The 16469-nt window shown below is 52.6% G+C and overlaps 1 protein-coding gene across 3 annotated transcripts; it reads right to left on the bottom strand.

Moving 5' to 3' along the window:
* Positions 1–1173: 1173 nt before the first annotated feature.
* On the bottom strand, positions 1174–8478 carry LOC115408659 (ninjurin-1-like). Of its 3 annotated transcripts, none has more exons than XR_003933784.1 (4): positions 8354–8478; positions 4507–4731; positions 1402–1536; positions 1174–1312 (listed from the first exon to the last, which is right to left on the bottom strand). XR_003933784.1 is itself a non-coding variant. In XM_030119511.1 (3 exons), the coding sequence occupies exons 1-3, from the start codon at positions 8411–8413 to the stop codon at positions 1492–1494; spliced, it is 330 nt and encodes a 109-aa protein (XP_029975371.1). In that variant the 5' UTR covers positions 8414–8478; the 3' UTR covers positions 1349–1491. The 3 variants fall into 3 exon arrangements, 1 of the variants encoding a protein (XP_029975371.1); XR_003933785.1 differs by having other exon boundaries at positions 1402–1533; XM_030119511.1 differs by lacking the exon at positions 1174–1312 and having other exon boundaries at positions 1349–1536.
* Positions 8479–16469: the final 7991 nt, after the last annotated feature.

Genomic DNA, 16469 nt, shown 5'->3' with positions numbered 1-16469 from the left:
CACAATCAAATCATGTTCTATTTACAACACATATCATTTACAATGTCACAATAAAAGTTAGAACACTCATAATATTGCATTTACACCATCAGCTCTGTTCAAACGTGCTGGGCTCATAGCTTAGATCTTAATAACCTGGTGTGTGTGGCAGTGTTGTTATTCCCCAGCCACTGTTTAAGTTCTGTGGAGAAGGTCAGATAATCTGAGTTTTCAGAGCAGTTGGCCGGTCATTCCAGTCCTGAATAGCTTTGTAGAGAAGGCTGACTGGGCAAATGTTATTTTAAGTTTTGGTATATGACATTGCCCAGTGGTAGAAGCTCGTGTGGATCGCGATGTTACTGCGAGGTGTACTTGATAAAGTTCTGAAGAGGTGCGGGTGCAGAATTATTTAATATTTTGTGTCATTCTATTGAGGCATATTTCTGATGTTGTTGAAGTTTAACGTTTTGTATTTTTGAAGGATTGTGCAGTGGTGGTATTGGCGTGGCTTCTTGTCTAGAATTTTGAGTGATTGTTTGTGCAGTGATTCCAGCAGCCTCAGGGTGGTTTTACTGGCCTGGGACCAGCAGGTTATGCAGTATAAAATCTGGACATGATCATGCTGTTAAAGTAAGTCAGAGCTGCCTCCAGTGGTAAAGAATTTCTAATGCATCTGAATGTTTTGATGTTATATTTATACTATGGCACATTTGTTTTATATGTTTTATATGGAAGAGATTGGACCTTCAGCTCCACACACCCCATTACATAGACCTGCTAACGGCTAACAGAGAGGAGGCCTGATCCACCAACCAGACCAGAGACCAGCACTCAGTCTGAGTCTGCACACACAGGAGTCAGGGACCAGCTGAGAACCAGGACGGGAACCTTCCTGAAACACAGCTCCGTGTCCTCCAGCACGGTCCTCGTCAGACTGAGCTCTACACAGACAGGAGCTGGACAAATTCAGTTTAATAAACTTAAAAAAGCAATACAGGAGACGATTAGCACAAAGTCAAACTCCAGGTACATGACAGGAAATCCCCTCCACCAGGGTCCACAGCTGAAGATCCAGCTGAGAGACACTTCACCAACCGTCCCTGCAACAGACCGGGACAGGAAGGAGCCACGCAACAGCTGGGAGGGACCAGGATCCAGGTCCTGGATGGTTCTGAGGGGTCTGGATGGTTCTGGGGGGTCCTGGGTGGTTCTGAGTGGTCCGGGTTGAGGTAAAGTCCTCTGACCTCCTATGTGAGTCCAGTGGCATTAAAGTCTTCAGGCATGATGGACAAGTGAGGCTCTGGCATGGACACTGGATGGGACGCAGATCTGAGGAGAAAAGACATGGGTGCGTGTGTGTGTGGTGTGTGTGTGGTGTGTGTGTGTGGTGTGTGGTGTGTGTGTGTGTGTGTGTGTTACTGATAGAGTGACCCTCGAAGCCAAGAGCTGTGATGAAGATGTTGATGAGGACGGTGAAGAAGACAAAGACCGTTGCCACGTTGTTCATCCTGTTCAGTTTGGGCGTTTCCTGACATCATTCAGGTCGTATTTCACTGCTCCAACAACACACACACACACACACACACACACACACACCCACACCACACACACACACAAACACACAGAAAGACAAAAACCGATGACAAAACCATTTCAGTTGTGTTATCTTTCTCAGTGTGTTTTCAGTGTTTTTCATCTGAACTCTGTTCTTTGGTAAAAAGTAAAAAATGTTTGAAATAGTTTAAGAACCTCCTGAATTCCACTGCCATGTGTTCTGTGGAGGAGGCAGAGGCTGAGGTCTCAGAGGTGGACTCGTCCACCAAGGTGGTCGGTAAGCTCCTCGGTGGCAAGGCACCGGGGGGTGGACGAGATTCGCCCTGAGTGCCTTAAGTCTCGGATGTGCAGGGACTGTCTTGGTTGACTTCTCTGTAACATCGCATGGGGGCCGGGGACGGTGCCTCTGGACTGGCAGACCGGGGTGGTGGTCCCCCTCTTCAAAAAGGGGGACCGGAGGGTGTGCTCCAACAGTAGGGGGATCACACTCCTCACCCTCCCTGGGAAAGTCTGTTCCAGGGTACTGGAGAGGAGGATCCGACCGATAGTCGAACCTCGGATCCAGGAGGAACAATGCGGTTTTTGTCCTGGTCCTGGAACACTGAACTAGCTCTACCCTCCATAGCGGGCTCAAGGGCTCATGGGAGTTCACCCAACCAGTCCACATGAGTTTTGTGAATTTGGTGAAGGCGTTCAACTGCATCCCTCGTGGTGTGTTGTGGGGGGGCTTTAGGAATATTGAGTCCGGGGCCCCGTGTTCAGTGCCGTCCGGTCTCTGTAGGACCAGAGCAGGAGTCTGGTCCGCATTGCTGGCAGTAAGTCGGACCTGTTCCCGGTGCATGCTGGACTCCAGCAGGGCGGAACTTTGTCACCGGTTCTGTTCATAATCTTCATGGACAGAATTTCTGGGTGCAGCCAGGGGCTGGAGGAGGTCTGGTTTGGGGACCACAGGTCTCTGTTTTTGCATGATGATGTTGTCCGTTGGCTTAATGGAACCTGGACCATCATGTACTGTGGGGGTTTGCAGCCGAGTGTGAAACAATGGGGATGAGGATCAGTGCCTTCAAATCCAATTCCATGGTCCTGGACCATATGAAGGTGGTCTGCCCTCTTCAAGCAGGTAGAGAGACCTTGGCCCAAGTTCATGTATCTCAGGGTCTTGTTCACGAGTGAGTGAGGGGGATGGAGGTGAGATTGACAGGCGGATCGGTGCAGTGGCTGCAGTGATGCAGTCGTTGTATCGGTCCGTTGTGGTGAAGAAGAGGCTGAGCCGAAAGGCGAAGCTCTCGATTTACCAGTCAATCTTCGTCCCCACCCTCACCTATGGTCATGAGCTTTGGGTCATGACCGAAAGGACAGATCCCGGATACAAGCGGCCGAAATGAGCTTCCTCCGTAGGGCTGGACTCCCTTAAGCCTAGTTTCCATAGCAGGCAAATTCTTCACGGTATGGGTCGGGTTGTTGTGCGTTTCCACTGAGTACAGTTGGAGACAGAACCTAAACCCGGACCACTTCTCAGTAGTCCTCTGTTGAGGCCTCAGGTGCTCCAGTACAGGTTTCACAGCTCCAACACTGCTGTCTGCTGAATGGTAGTAACAACCGTCACTCTGGACATACTGGACATACTCTGGACCAACCCGCACCATTCAGGACCAGCCCGTACCATTCAGGACCACCTAAAGAGTTGCTGTGGAATGAGGCTTTAGAGATAGGGGGAGGAGCTCCGTCACCAGGGAGGAGCTCGGAGTAGAGCCACTATCCTCATCCAGAGGAGCGCTGAGGTGGACCGGGCCTCTGTACTGGATGATTCCTGGACTCCTCCCTGAGGAGATGTTCTGGGCATGTCCCACCACGAGGAGTCCCTGGGGAAGACCCAGGACACGCTGGAATGGAAGGACTATGTCTCTGGTTTGGCCTGGGAACGCCTCGGGATCCTCCAGGAAGAGCTGGGAAGAGTCTGGGGACAGGAGGTCTGGATATCCCTACTTAGACTGCTGCTTCCATGACCCGGTCCGGGTAAGTGGTTGAACATGGATGGATGTGTGGCCGGAGGCTGTTGCCCTCCTGGCCACTATGAGTGCTGCAGTGCAGGTGCTGTGGTGGCCGGGGATCGCCCCGGTTCCTATAAACAGGTGGCGACGGAATGCACTGTTTCTTCCGAACTCGCTCACTCTCATGGTGGCTGTGGCTCGCGTGGCAGCTTTGATCGTGCAGAAGTGTGTGTTGGCGTGGCGGTCCTGTGTGTGCACACTCTCTGGTGTCACAGGCCGTGTTGGGGGTGTTTGTGTGCCCCATCTCCTGGTGACCCACACACAACCTTTACTCTGTTATGTTTTCATGATTTCACTTTAAGGCCTGTTCAGGAGGTTTTATCTGTTTCCTCTTCTTTTTGATCTGGGTTCGGCTGCGTTCATTCAGCTGATTGGTGATGTATTAAACTGTTAACTTCTCTCATTCGTTTGAGAGACAGAAATGTTTGGTTTTGTCCACAACATAGTGGAGTTTCACTATATTAATGTGTTTTCCTTTGTTGCCAGGTGTTGTGGGCGGAGTGCAGTGGCTTTATTTCATTTTGTGTATGTGTGTGTGTGTGAGGTGTGAGTGTGTGTGTGCAGGTCAGGGTGATTAATTTGAGGACCCCCCCCCATTTCCTTTTGGTCATCCGGCATGGTAAGCCCCAGCCCTGTCCTCGTCCCCTTCCTTTCTTTGATTGGCCGTTTTTGTGTGTGACCAACAGGTGAGCGACTTTAGCTCACTTTCCTTTTTGCTACACTTTGTCAATAAACTTCTTTGAATTGGAACCTCGTAGCCCCGGTGGAATCTTTAAACGCGTGACCTGAATTATTGTTGGAATAATCTGATTTTCAGTTTTTGATGTTTGGAACCTGAAAATGAGCGGACGAGGGATAGTCCTGAAGGCTGTTGCCGAACATGAAGCCCTCTGAGACGTGCTGAAGCGTGAGTGTTGCTCACGATGAAGACCAGCAGCAGCCCCACCGCCACCTGCAGGCAGATGGACAGGGACAGCAGCACGATGAGCGGGATGTAGAAGCGGTAGCGCGGCCCCACGTACAGGACGGTCTTCAGCTGGGACGAGTTGGCCATCAGCAGCGCCACGTCCAGCATGCTCTGGGCGGCGCTCTTCTTCGTGGCGTAGTGGTTTATGTTGAGGGGACGGATCACTTTACCATCAGCAGCCTGTCAGGACCCAGAGGACATGTCCCAGCTGAGAAAGAGGACTCTGATGATTCGGTATCAGTCAGCCAACGACCTACTGTACACTCTACAGCTGCTCTATAGTGACTCTACAGCTGCTCTATAGTGACTCTACAGCTGCTCTATAGTGACTCTACAGCTGCTCTATAGGATCTACAGCTCTATAGTGACTCTACAGCTCCTCTATAGTGGCTTACAGCTCTATAGTGGCTCTACAGTCCTCTGTAGTGACTCTACAGCTGCTCTATAGGACTCTACAGCTGCTCTATAGTGACTCTACAGCTGCTCTATAGGACTCTACAGCTCCTCTATAGTGACTCTACAGCTGCTCTATAGTGACTCTACAGCTGCTCTATAGTGACTCTACAGCTGCTCTATAGTGACTCTACAGCCTCTATAGTGACTCTACAGCTGCTATAGTGACTCTACAGCTGCTCTATAGTGACTCTACAGCTGCTCTATAGTGACTCTACAGCTCCTCTATAGTGACTCTACAGCTGCTCTATAGTGACTCTACAGCTGCTCTATAGTGACTCTACAGCTGCTCTATAGTGACTCTACAGCTGCTCTATAGTGACTCTACAGCTGCTCTATAGTGGCTCTACAGCTGCTCTATAGTGGCTCTACAGCTGCTCTATAGTGACTCTACAGCTGCTCTGTGGTGTACAGTCTATACCTGTACAGACTGTACGAGGGTCGTCATCTGAGGACTAGGGCTGTCATGATTAGAATTTTTTGAGATGATTAATTGTCAGACAAATGATTGCAACTGACGAACATACTGCCTGTTTTTTTTTCTTTCTTTATTCACTATTATATTATAATTAGCTTTAATAATACAGTATATATAGTATATATAAATACATATTCTGTGCTGTACTGTAAATTTTAAGAAATAAGAGCAATTAACAATGTTTTGAACATCACGAAATAAAGACATTAGTAACTTCTGCATTCCTGAAGAGGATTTATTGTAGCCAGTCTACTGTGGATGGGGGGTCTGGAGATGTTGCCTCAGATTTGTCATGTTAGCGCTTTTGACGACGATGCAGCACTTTTTTAAGGCAAAGTTTACACATGGCTTCCTCTACGTCACTGGGTTCTCCCTTATCATTGGGCTGAAACCCGAAATGTACCAGAGGGAAACAGCATGGTGAGCGAGGCTGCTGCTGCTGGCGCTCCACCATGAGGCACATTCGGAGTTTTATGCAACTTTGTGGATAAAATAAGCGATTCACGGTAATCGTGAATATGTAAAATAATGGCGATTGGCGAGCGCTGTAATAATTGTGACTGGCCGACTGAGGACCCCTGGTCTGACTGCTGAGCTGATTCAGAGAATGAATCTGTCTGCCCTCTCCTTTTCTCTCTCTCTGTCCCCTCACCCCAAATGGAATCGCAGACACAGCTCCTGCTGCTCAGCTGGATCTGCTGGTTTTCCTCTGTAAAAGCAGTCTGGAAATGACTGTGTTGTCGCTGACGCTTTATCAATAAAGCTGAATCGTTGTTTTGAAACTGATACATTTTTCCAACTCCTCAGTCAGGAGCTTTCTAAATGATGTCATCATCTAACTTGTGCAGCTGCTCATTTGCATATCTAGGTCAAATTAGATGATCATGACGTCATTTCAAACTGATACATTGTTGCAACTCCTCAGTCAGAAAAGTTCTAAATGACGTCATCGTACAGAAAGAAGGAACCTTATTGGTGCAAAGTCACATGACAGAGCTACAGCTACAGAGTCCTGGTCATTAGAGCAGATAGAGCTACAGCTACAGAGTCCTGGTCATTAGAGCAGATAGAGCTACAGCTACAGAGTCCTGGTCATTAGAGCCGACAGAGCTACAGCTACAGAGTCCTGGTCATTAGAGCAGATAGAGCTACAGCTACAGAGTCCTGGTCATTAGAGCAGATAGAGCTACAGCTACAGAGTCCTGGTCATTAGAGCAGATAGAGCTACAGCTACAGAGTCCTGGTCATTAGAGCAGATAGAGCTACAGCTACAGAGTCCTGGTCATTAGAGCAGATAGAGCTACAGCTACAGAGTCCTGGTCATTCTGAGGCAGCTTTTAAATGGAAGTACAGACATCTATCGACATACTGTTGTTTTCATTATTCTTTTCCAGATGTAAATGCTATCTACAGTTACAAATGAAATGTGATCTGTGTTTTGTCTCATTATCACTCAGCAACATTTAAATCATTTACATTAGTCCTGTTTCCTGTGTGTATTTATCCTGTCAAGTGTCCATTTATTCATAATCATCATATTCAGTTTTAGAATCAATAATAATGAATTTAAGAGGGGGTGCAAATTCTGACATATTTAACAGGTTTTTTCCAAAGTAATGCGATAGTACTTTTCCTAGTAATTAGTTTTGAAATATTAGAATTCAGTTAGTAACTCCGTTACTTTTTTGAAGGAGTTGATAGTAAATATATCTAATTAGTTTTTAAATTGAACAAAAGTGAACAAGTTCAACTGTTCAAACAGGAGAAAATGACTGAAACGGTTTTAAAGTCAAACTTCATGGATAAGATTTGTGTTTTAAATCTGTGAGAACCAGCAGCTTTTGGAGCTGCCGGTCAATCAGAGACATGTTTTGTTTGAGGTGGAGGAGTGTGTGTGTGTGTGTGTGTGTGTGTTCTCATGTCAGAACAACTGAAAGAAAGCAGTGTGTGTCAGACTGTCACACCCAGGTGTTTCCGTCACAATTCAGCCTGCAGCCTGTTCACACTCGTCCTGATTCCTCCTGCTGCTCCCTCCTCCTCCTCCTCCTCCTCCCCTCCTCCTCCTCCTCCTCCTCCTCCTCCTCCTCTCCTCTCCTCCACACCTGGGCAGGTTCAGAGGAAACAACAGGCCTGAAATGTTTCCCATGATGAAGAGAAACCAAAGTCCTCTCTGTGCTCACACTGAACAGCTCCATTCGTTCTCTGGTTGGAATCAAATTAAAGCCTCACACTTTAAAATGAGCTGCAATAAATACATAAATAAATAAATAAATAAATAAACTCCCATCAGCACATCATCAATGCAACATTTAGATTTTTCATTTCAGGAAGTTTCGATTTGCTGTTCAGCTGCCTGCCAGAAGAGCCTGAATCAGCTGATTCAGTCTCCAGGCTGGTCTTCCTTCATTAGGCGTCGGCTGATGCAGCTGTGCCAAACTCTGGGCCTCGTCAGGACATGAGCACAGCAGACAGACTCTGGGACACCTGTCTCTGGAGGAGGGACAGACACTGACATAAGAAGACAGGGTGTCTTCAGGTGCCAGGAGTACCAACCACTGCTCAGAGAGGACGGAGGACATCAGGAAGGAGAGGACAGAAGACATCAGGAATTGTCTTCACATTAAACAGACTCTCTAATCAGAGACACGCTTTGATGAATGTGTCTGATAAAGACATGAGTGGACATGAGATGAAGACAGCCTGAGACATTAAATGAAGACAGAATAACACGAGAAGACGGACTGAGACATGTGGACATGAGACTGAGACAGAGTGAGACGTGGACAGAAGAATGAGAGGCTGTCACATCACATTTAGACGGACTGAGACATGTGGACAGTCCCCGTCTGTCCAGCAGAGTCCTCCACTCACCTCTGGGTCTCCAGCTTTCTTCAGAGCGATGCTCTCAGCGTTCAGCCGGTCCCGCTCCATGATCCTGTGTTCGAGCCCCGACAGCCGAAGGGTGAGGGACCAGATCAACAAGTCCTGCAGCCCGGCCCGCCCCACTCAGCCCCCCCCCCCCCCCCTTCCTCCCCCAGCCCCTCCCCCTTCCTCCGGCCCTCCCACCCCATCCTCCTGCTGTCTAACACTTCCTCTCTTGTCCACCAGGACTAAAACTTCCACCAGAGGCAGAGCAGCACTTCTTAAGCTGCATGTCTCCAGCAGAGGGAGGCTTTTCAGTCAAATGCTGAACAGTGGAACAGCTGTTCTTATGACAGGAGTGTTTAAAATGGCTCAGAACTGAGCTGCTCCCAGCTCTGCTCTGGAAACACACTGCCTGAACAGGCCTTTCTATGGTGAATTTAAGTCCCCTTTGACCTCTGACCCTGGGACCTAAGGATCACAGGCCCGGAGTCTTCATATCCCGTTTCTGTCCTCTGATGAAGTTTCAACCAGAGACAGTTCATTTCCGCATGATCATTAGTTTAAACAGCAGGTCTGAACGTTTCCGTGATGAAAACAAGAAGCAGTCTGAAGGATCGGGACTCATGATTTATTTGTGCTGATATGAATCAGTAACACGATAAAAAGTCTGACTTTCAGTCTGTATATAATTTAACAACATTTGTACAAATGTACAGAGTCCAGCTCAGCCCGGCGCTCAGAGACTGATTCAGAGAGAGGAGAGAGACAGGTTCTCCTTGCAGGACGACCGAGCCCATGAAAAACACAGCAGGATGTCAACATGAGGCCCGCGGGCCACAACTGGTCCGCCAGAGAGACAGACAGACAAACTTCATGAAGGCGATTCCTAAAGGTCAACCAGTCAGTGACAGGATGAAGTCTGCAGCGCGGAAGTCTGTGACGTGCACGCTGAAGTCTCTAACGTGCACGCTGAAGTCTCTAACGTGCACGCTGAAGTCTGTTAATGCCTAAGTCTGTAACGTGCACGCTGAAGTCTGTAATGCTGAAGTCTGTGACGTGCACACAAAGTCTAATATGCACGCTAACATCTGTAAGGTGCACTAAAGCCTGACGTGCACGCTAAGTCTGATGTGCACTATGAAGTCTGGCGCGTGCACGCCGAAGTCTAACGTGCACGCCAAAGTCTGTAATGCTGAAGTCTGTGACGTGTACGCCTGACGTGCACGCTGAAGTCTGCAGTCTGTAACATGTATGCTAAAGCCTGACGTGCACGCTGAAGTCTTAAGTGGAGCTGCAGGTGGACCGGGTTGGGGCCGCGGGCCGGGTGTTGACCCTTTTTAAGGAAGTTCATTGAGGGTTTGAGGAGATGTGAATCATGGATGAAGCAGTGAATCAGGGATGAAGCAGTGATCAGGGATGAAGCAGTGAATCAGGGATGAAGCAGTGAATCAGGGATGAAGCAGTGAATCGAGGCACTTCAACAAACTTCATACTGTGGAACACTGATGAGTCAACCTGCTGCGACAGAGCAGCCTGCAGACTGAACAGAGGAGCCACCGTAACAGAGTCAACGTCGAACTGAAGCTCTGACATGAAATGAACTGCGTAGCGGTTTGATTCAGAGGAGCAAACTACCTCCTGGAGCAAACTACTTCCTGGAGCAAACTACCTCCTGGAGCAAACTACCTCCTGGAGCAAACTACCACCTGGAGCAAACTACCACCTGGAGCAAACTACACCTGGAGCAACTACCAGCAGATTGGGTGTGAAGCTTCCTCTACTAATAAAAATGAGCTCCGGCCAGTCAGCATGCTGGGAGTTGGTCTTCTCTGAACAGAAGCTGTAGTTTAGGTAGAAGGTCTGAAGTTTCTGAGCGGTAGTTTGGGAGAAGTTTGTTTTCCTGACTGGTCCTTGTTGCTGGACTTCTCTCCTGACGGCTCCAGTCGTTCCAGCTCAATCGGACCTGTTCTGGTTAAGGTACTGAAGACTGGAGACTTCTGACGGACACCTGTAGCTTTGTTCTCTGAATCACCAGGGGTCTGGTTCTGGGTTTGGTTCTGGCAGGTGGGCGACCAGAACCAAGATGGCGTTCTGTCCTCATGGCACCGAGAAGGAAAAGACACGGAGCTGAGTCCAGCAGGAGGTCCCCTCCGACTGGAACCAGTCACCAGCAGAGCACTTTGGATGAGCTAAAGCAAAGACCCTAAAGAGACCTGACCCTCACTCCCAGGCGCCAGGGGACCCGGACGCCACTGTAAGACACTTCTGAGGACGGGTCCCAACCAAGAGGACTGGGTCCTACCAAGAGGACAGGGTCCAACCAAGGGGACCAGGTCCAAAACAAGAGGACAAAACAAACAAAGTCGGCTGTCTGCCACCGAGGAGAACCGGGGAGGCCCGGACCGGAGGAGCTGTTCAGGCGCCGAGCAGATCAGGACGGCGGCGAGGTGGGCGAGGGCACGGTGGTGGTCAGGTTGTAGGTGGAGTTGGGGGAGGAGGCCCGGGCGACGCCAGCGGCTGTAGAGGGGCCTGACGGCCACGGCGGCGGGCGGGGAGCGCGGCGCCGCGGCGGCGGTCGGGAGTCAGAGCTCACCTCGTCGCCCTCCTCAGAGTCCCCCACCTCGCTCTGCAGGTAGTCGGCGAACAGCGCCTTGGCGCGCTGCAGCACGCGGCCCAGGTTGTGGCGCCGCACCAGGCGGGTCCGAAGTGCAATGGCGAGCTCGTTGTAGTCCAGGCCGTCCTCACGATGTGGTCGCGGTGCTCCAGCAGGATGGACAGGAACAGGAACAGCATGAACGGTTTTCCCTTCACGAACATCCTGCGGCGGCGGCAGCGAGCACGGCCCGGGCTGGGGCCGGGCGGCGGCGAGGCCGGGGGCGGGGCCGGGGGCGGAGGGCGGGTCGCTGGGGGGACCCGGCCGCGCCGCGTCCGAAGCTCAGGACGGGGAGGGACAGCAGGGGCGGACGGGGGTGGACGAGACGCGGCGGAGGAAGGCGAGGCCATCCCGGTGAAGCTGAGCACCTGGGCGGAGAGGCCAGGGCTTTGGCCACTGGTCCTGGGGAGGAGGCCCCGCCCCCCCCGCCGCCGGCAGGGACCTGGGAGGAGAGGTCCGGGGAGGCGGCCGTGCCAGCTGGACGGTGGAGGCCGAGGACGAGGGGGACGAGCCCGTTCTCCAGGTGGGCAGGGACGGGGCGTGGCGGCGGCATCTCTGATGAGCGGAGTGTCCTCCTCCCCGCCGGTCCTCCTCACTGTCCACCGTGGACTGACGCGTGGGGGCGGGGCTGTCCACCGCCGGAGCGTCGCCTTCTCCTCTCGGAAGCTGTCCTGGCTCCGGGCCGTGTAGTACTTGAACTCTCCGAGCTGGTCTCTCTCGAAGGCGGGGCCCTGCGGGTCCGTCCTCTCCGGCGTCCTCCAGGACCGCCGCCGTCTCCTGGCGTCTCTCGGAGGGACACGGGCGCCGTCTCTCTGCAGGTCGCAGCATGTGTCTCCCTGCGCTGCTCGTCCTTCTGCTCCTCGTCGTCCCGCGGGCGGCGCGGCGCCGGGACCTCGTCCCCGCGGGACGCGGCGGCGCCGTCCGTCTCCAGCGGCGGCGGCCCCAGCCGCTCCACCTCGGTCCTCCGGCGGTCGGGCGGCAGCGCTCTCCAGTGGACCTCCAGCATCCGCAGCGCGTCGTCGAACACGAACTCTCCTCTTCAGCTCCAGCAGCAGCCAGCGGTAGCAGAAGAACAGTCGTCGGGCTCCGCGCGACACCAGGTAGCGTAGAAGTCCGGGGCGGAGTACTGCAGCAGCAGCTTCAGGTGCTGGAACTTCACCGACATCAGCTGGCCGTCCGGGCGAAGTTCCCCTCCAGCCGCTTCATGATGCCGCAGAAGCAGATGAAGGCGTGCGCCTCGTTGTCCATCACCGCCAGGATGGGCGAGGCGATGTCGCTCATGCCTGGCAGTAGGAGATCTGCGGACAGGAAGCGGGACGCGTGAGTCCCACCCGCCGGGGAGCCAGCTCGCCGCTCACACACCGTGTTCGAGTCCCGGGGGGACCGGCGCGCTCACCTGGGGTGCGTGATGGCGAAGGTGGTGAGCAGGTCCGTGAGGGCGGTCAGGTGCGGGCTGTCCTCCGAGCCGGCGTAGTAGGGTGGGCCCGGTCCGTCCTCAGCACGTCCTTCAGGACGTTCCCCCGGATGAAGTCCAGGTCGTCGGCGCCGGCCCGGGCCGTCTCCCTCTTCAGCTGGTCGTACTCCCGGGTCTTCCTCTTCATGTAGTCCATCCTCTCCTGGCCGCCAGCCCGCCGGGTACACGTTCAGCAGGTAGCGCCACACCACCTGGACGGGAGCGCCGTCAGGACCGGACAAGTCCATCTGGCGGCGGCGTGCCGGGTACCCGGCTGCGACGTGCCGTCTTACCTTGCGCAGCGAGGGCTCCACCCCCCGTGGTAGATGCGCAGGCGCAGCTCCTCGGGCCGGGTCAGCTGGCCCTGGCGTTCAGGTAGATGTGGAACTCTGCGGCGCTCAGACGGGGGCTTGAAGGGCCGGACCTCCTCAACCGTAGGACCAGCTGAAGGCCTGCTGCACTCGTGACAGGGTGCGGCCCCCTGAGTACACACAGCGGGGCTGACGGCGGTCCGGAGGCGCCAGGGGACGGTTCAGGGGTCGGGTAACCAACCTGGGTCAGCAGCGACTGGGTGAAGGAAGCGCCGCCGAGGCCAGAGGACCGGGTCCTCTCGAGAACAGCTGCTCGGAGCCCAGGACGTCTTTGGGCTGATGATGTCCCAGTCCTCCTGCGGGACCTGGAAACACCCGTCAGTCCACAGTCAGGAGCGTCAGGAGGGGGTCAGAGGGGTCAGAGGGGTCAGAGAGGGGTCAGAGAGGTCAGAGAGAGTCAGAGAGGTGAGAGGGGTCAGAGAGGGTCAGAGCCACTGACCACCGGTGGGGGGGGGGCAACGCCCCGGCCACCGGCTGTAAACACACTCTGACCAGGAAACCCCAAACGCCTCCATCGACGTGCGTCAGACTGCAGGAGAGGAGCGCCGCTCCCAGGATTCAGTGTTTACCAAGGGTGGTGAGATGAGAGAGGATAGTGTGTGTTGTGTGTGTGGTGTGTGTGTGTGTGGTGTGTGTGAGTGTGTGTGTGTGTGTGTGTGTGTCAGGTGTGTCCCTACTGTCTTCTGACGGCCTGATGTCCATCTTGAGCTGCAGGTAGGGTTTGGCGGCGCTGACGAAGGCCTCGTCCAGATCCCAGTCGGACAGCGGGACAGGTACGTCTCCGCTCCGCCCCGGTCCCGGGACAGTTAGCTGATCCCGAAGTTCCTCTTCCTGGAGCCAGGAGACACAAAGTGCTGAGACTGCGCCGGGGCCCGGCCCCACACCCCCGGGGGGGGGGGGGAGTCGTCTTACCCCGCCAGGTCGAAGCCCGGATGAGGATGTGCTGCAGGACCTCCAGTGACGTGATCTGAGGGTCCACGGCGAAGGAGCGGAACTCCGCCGGCAGCGGCCCGTCACACTTCTGGAGGGAGAGGAGACGCTCTGGGTGAGACCTGAGGCTGGAGCCCCGACCTCTCTGCACAAGCTGCCTTAGAGCCGCAAACCCGGAGTGACCAGATTCCACAGCAAACGGTCAGAGGACGGTCCGCTCTGGGGACGGTCGGGTCCTTGAACCCACTGGAATAAACCCAAGCTCCTTTTCAACGGTGTTCATTTGAGCGTAACACAGGCCTGCTGGCTCAGACCTCAGCCGCTCTCCCGCTCACTCTGACTGACGGGCTTGCAGCAACGGCAGGAGGAGCAGACCTCAAACAGGCCTCAAACAGGCCTCAAACAGGCCTCAAACAGGCGAAAAGCTTGAAGTCCTCACTCAGGTCTCCACACCTCTTCATCGTCAACCTCTCCCAGACGGAGTGTGTGGTTCAACACAGAGCAGCCGAGCACTGCGGTTCTGCCAGTGGAAGTTCACCTCAGCGTGGATGTAATCCACAGCAGGAGCGTCCGCTGCCGTTCCTCTGCTTCTCATCTGAAACGCGTGCCTGAAATGTTTCTGCTTGAAGCCTGACGATGGACACATCTTAGTCTGACAGCTTTGAGCATGAAAACACAGTAAAGTGGTGTTTGCTGCATTTACTCATTAAAGTCAATGTACACATGTGAGAACATAACGTTTATTCATACTTTTTAGAAGTGGAAATGTAGATTCCAGGTAATGACACCAGATCCAGAGAATCAAAGTCTTTCTGATCACACACACACACACACACACACACACACACACACACACACACACACACACACACACCCACACACACACACACACACACATTGAACTGATCTTAGAGGACCAGCAAGGTGGAGAAGTTAGAAGAACTGCAGATAATCACTCCATGAATACACCTGTTTACATCAGAAGGAGCCGTTAACGGGAGCTGTTGAGGGACGGCCTGAACCTTCTGAGTCTGACCTGACGTGTTTATCTTCACAGTGACTCCTCAGCGTGAGGAGGGCAGCCTGGGCAGCCGGGGCAGCCTGTCACAGCAGCTCTGCTGTGTGTGTGTGTGTGTGTGTGTGTGTGTCTGTGTGTGTGTGTGTCTGTGTGTCTGTGTTTCTGTGTGTGTGCGTGCTTGTTTTCACTCCGCCTGGACTCCAGTAACGCGTTACGTCATCAGGTGCCGTCCAGCGGCACGCACTTTCCTGAGCGCGGATGACGTCAGCTCGTCGGTGAGGCTGCTCGAGCATCTCTGAGATCAGTTCAGGGTCGATTTATTAACCGGATCTGACAGCAGATAAGTACCGGAGGACGAGGACACCGTCACGAGGAGGGGAGAGCGGCGAGCACACTCACACACACAACACACACACACACACACACACACACACACACACACCACACACACACACACACACACACCACACACAACACACACCACACACCAGCTTGACTGCTCCGAACAAACAATAGCAGCGGGCTAGCAGCCGCTCGGCTCGGCTCGGCTGTCCGGTCCCGGTCCTACCTTGACCTCTGACCCGGACCACCCCCCTCTCCCTCCTCGCCTGCCATGCTGGAGCCTCCGGGCCGGGACGGGTCGGGACGGGCGGTCCTCGGCGGTCCTCGGGTGTTCCTCACAGAGACATGATGGACATGATGAGGAGCTCCAGCTGGATCCTTCAGTCACTTCTTCTTCTGCCCTCAGCTGGCAGAGGGTTCCCTTACAGCGCCGCCACAGCTCTATCTCTGCCCTCTAGCGGCCGGACGGACACATTACAGCCGCTCTCATCCGCTCTGCGCCCCACACCACCCCTGCACTGCACGGGCACCAAAACAGTTCAGAACACACTTTATGTAGAATACAGCGGACCCATCTATTTCCAAAACATAAACCATCGTATGAGAGGGAACCTGAATCGGTAGCACCCCCCATGTGGGACAGGAACTCATCAACAGTGATGAACTGGCCCGCAGCATTGATTCACTTGAGCCACTTAATGAACTGCTATCAGAGGGATTCACTGAAATTAAAGTATTGCTCAGGTGTATTACAGCATTTTATTTATGATTTGTAATCTAATTAATTGCATTTTCATCTTATATCTGCTTTAGGCCCCCAAATAAAGAATTATAATTCCAGGATGTTACAGAATTGTAGAGAATGACACATGAAGACACTGAGAAGAGAAGATATGAAATCCACATTTTAATTAATGATTAATAAAACCTAAGTCAGAGCATCTTGCCCAAAATAAATTGTAATCCTAATCAGGCAACTCAAATAAAATATCAGTGTGTTTCATTAATGAAATTCCAAAAGAAGGAAAGGTCAAGCATATCCCAGTAAACCAATCAGGCCTGGTGCATTATTCAAAACATGAATTACAAATATGGATAAACAATTCAGAAATAAAATCATGCTGAATCTCAAATAGGGACTTAAACAAACTCTAAAGTCAAAATGAATACTAAGGCTAACTCAATGCAATGATTTTCACTGTAAGTAATGAAGCTGATAAACGTGTCAAAGTGACAGCCCTAGTCAGAACATACTGCATGATGTTGGACGTTTACAGCAACTTTACACGTACAGCAACAAATGACACAGGAAAATGTCACATTCAGCAAAAATTATGATTACACGTATTCATATG

The sequence above is a fragment of the Salarias fasciatus genome, chromosome 20, assembly GCF_902148845.1.
Source record: "Salarias fasciatus chromosome 20, fSalaFa1.1, whole genome shotgun sequence".
NCBI classification, from domain to species: domain Eukaryota; kingdom Metazoa; phylum Chordata; class Actinopteri; order Blenniiformes; family Blenniidae; genus Salarias; species Salarias fasciatus.
Note: the sequence above shows the minus strand (reverse complement) of the source record. Positions and strands in the feature narration are given on the sequence as shown.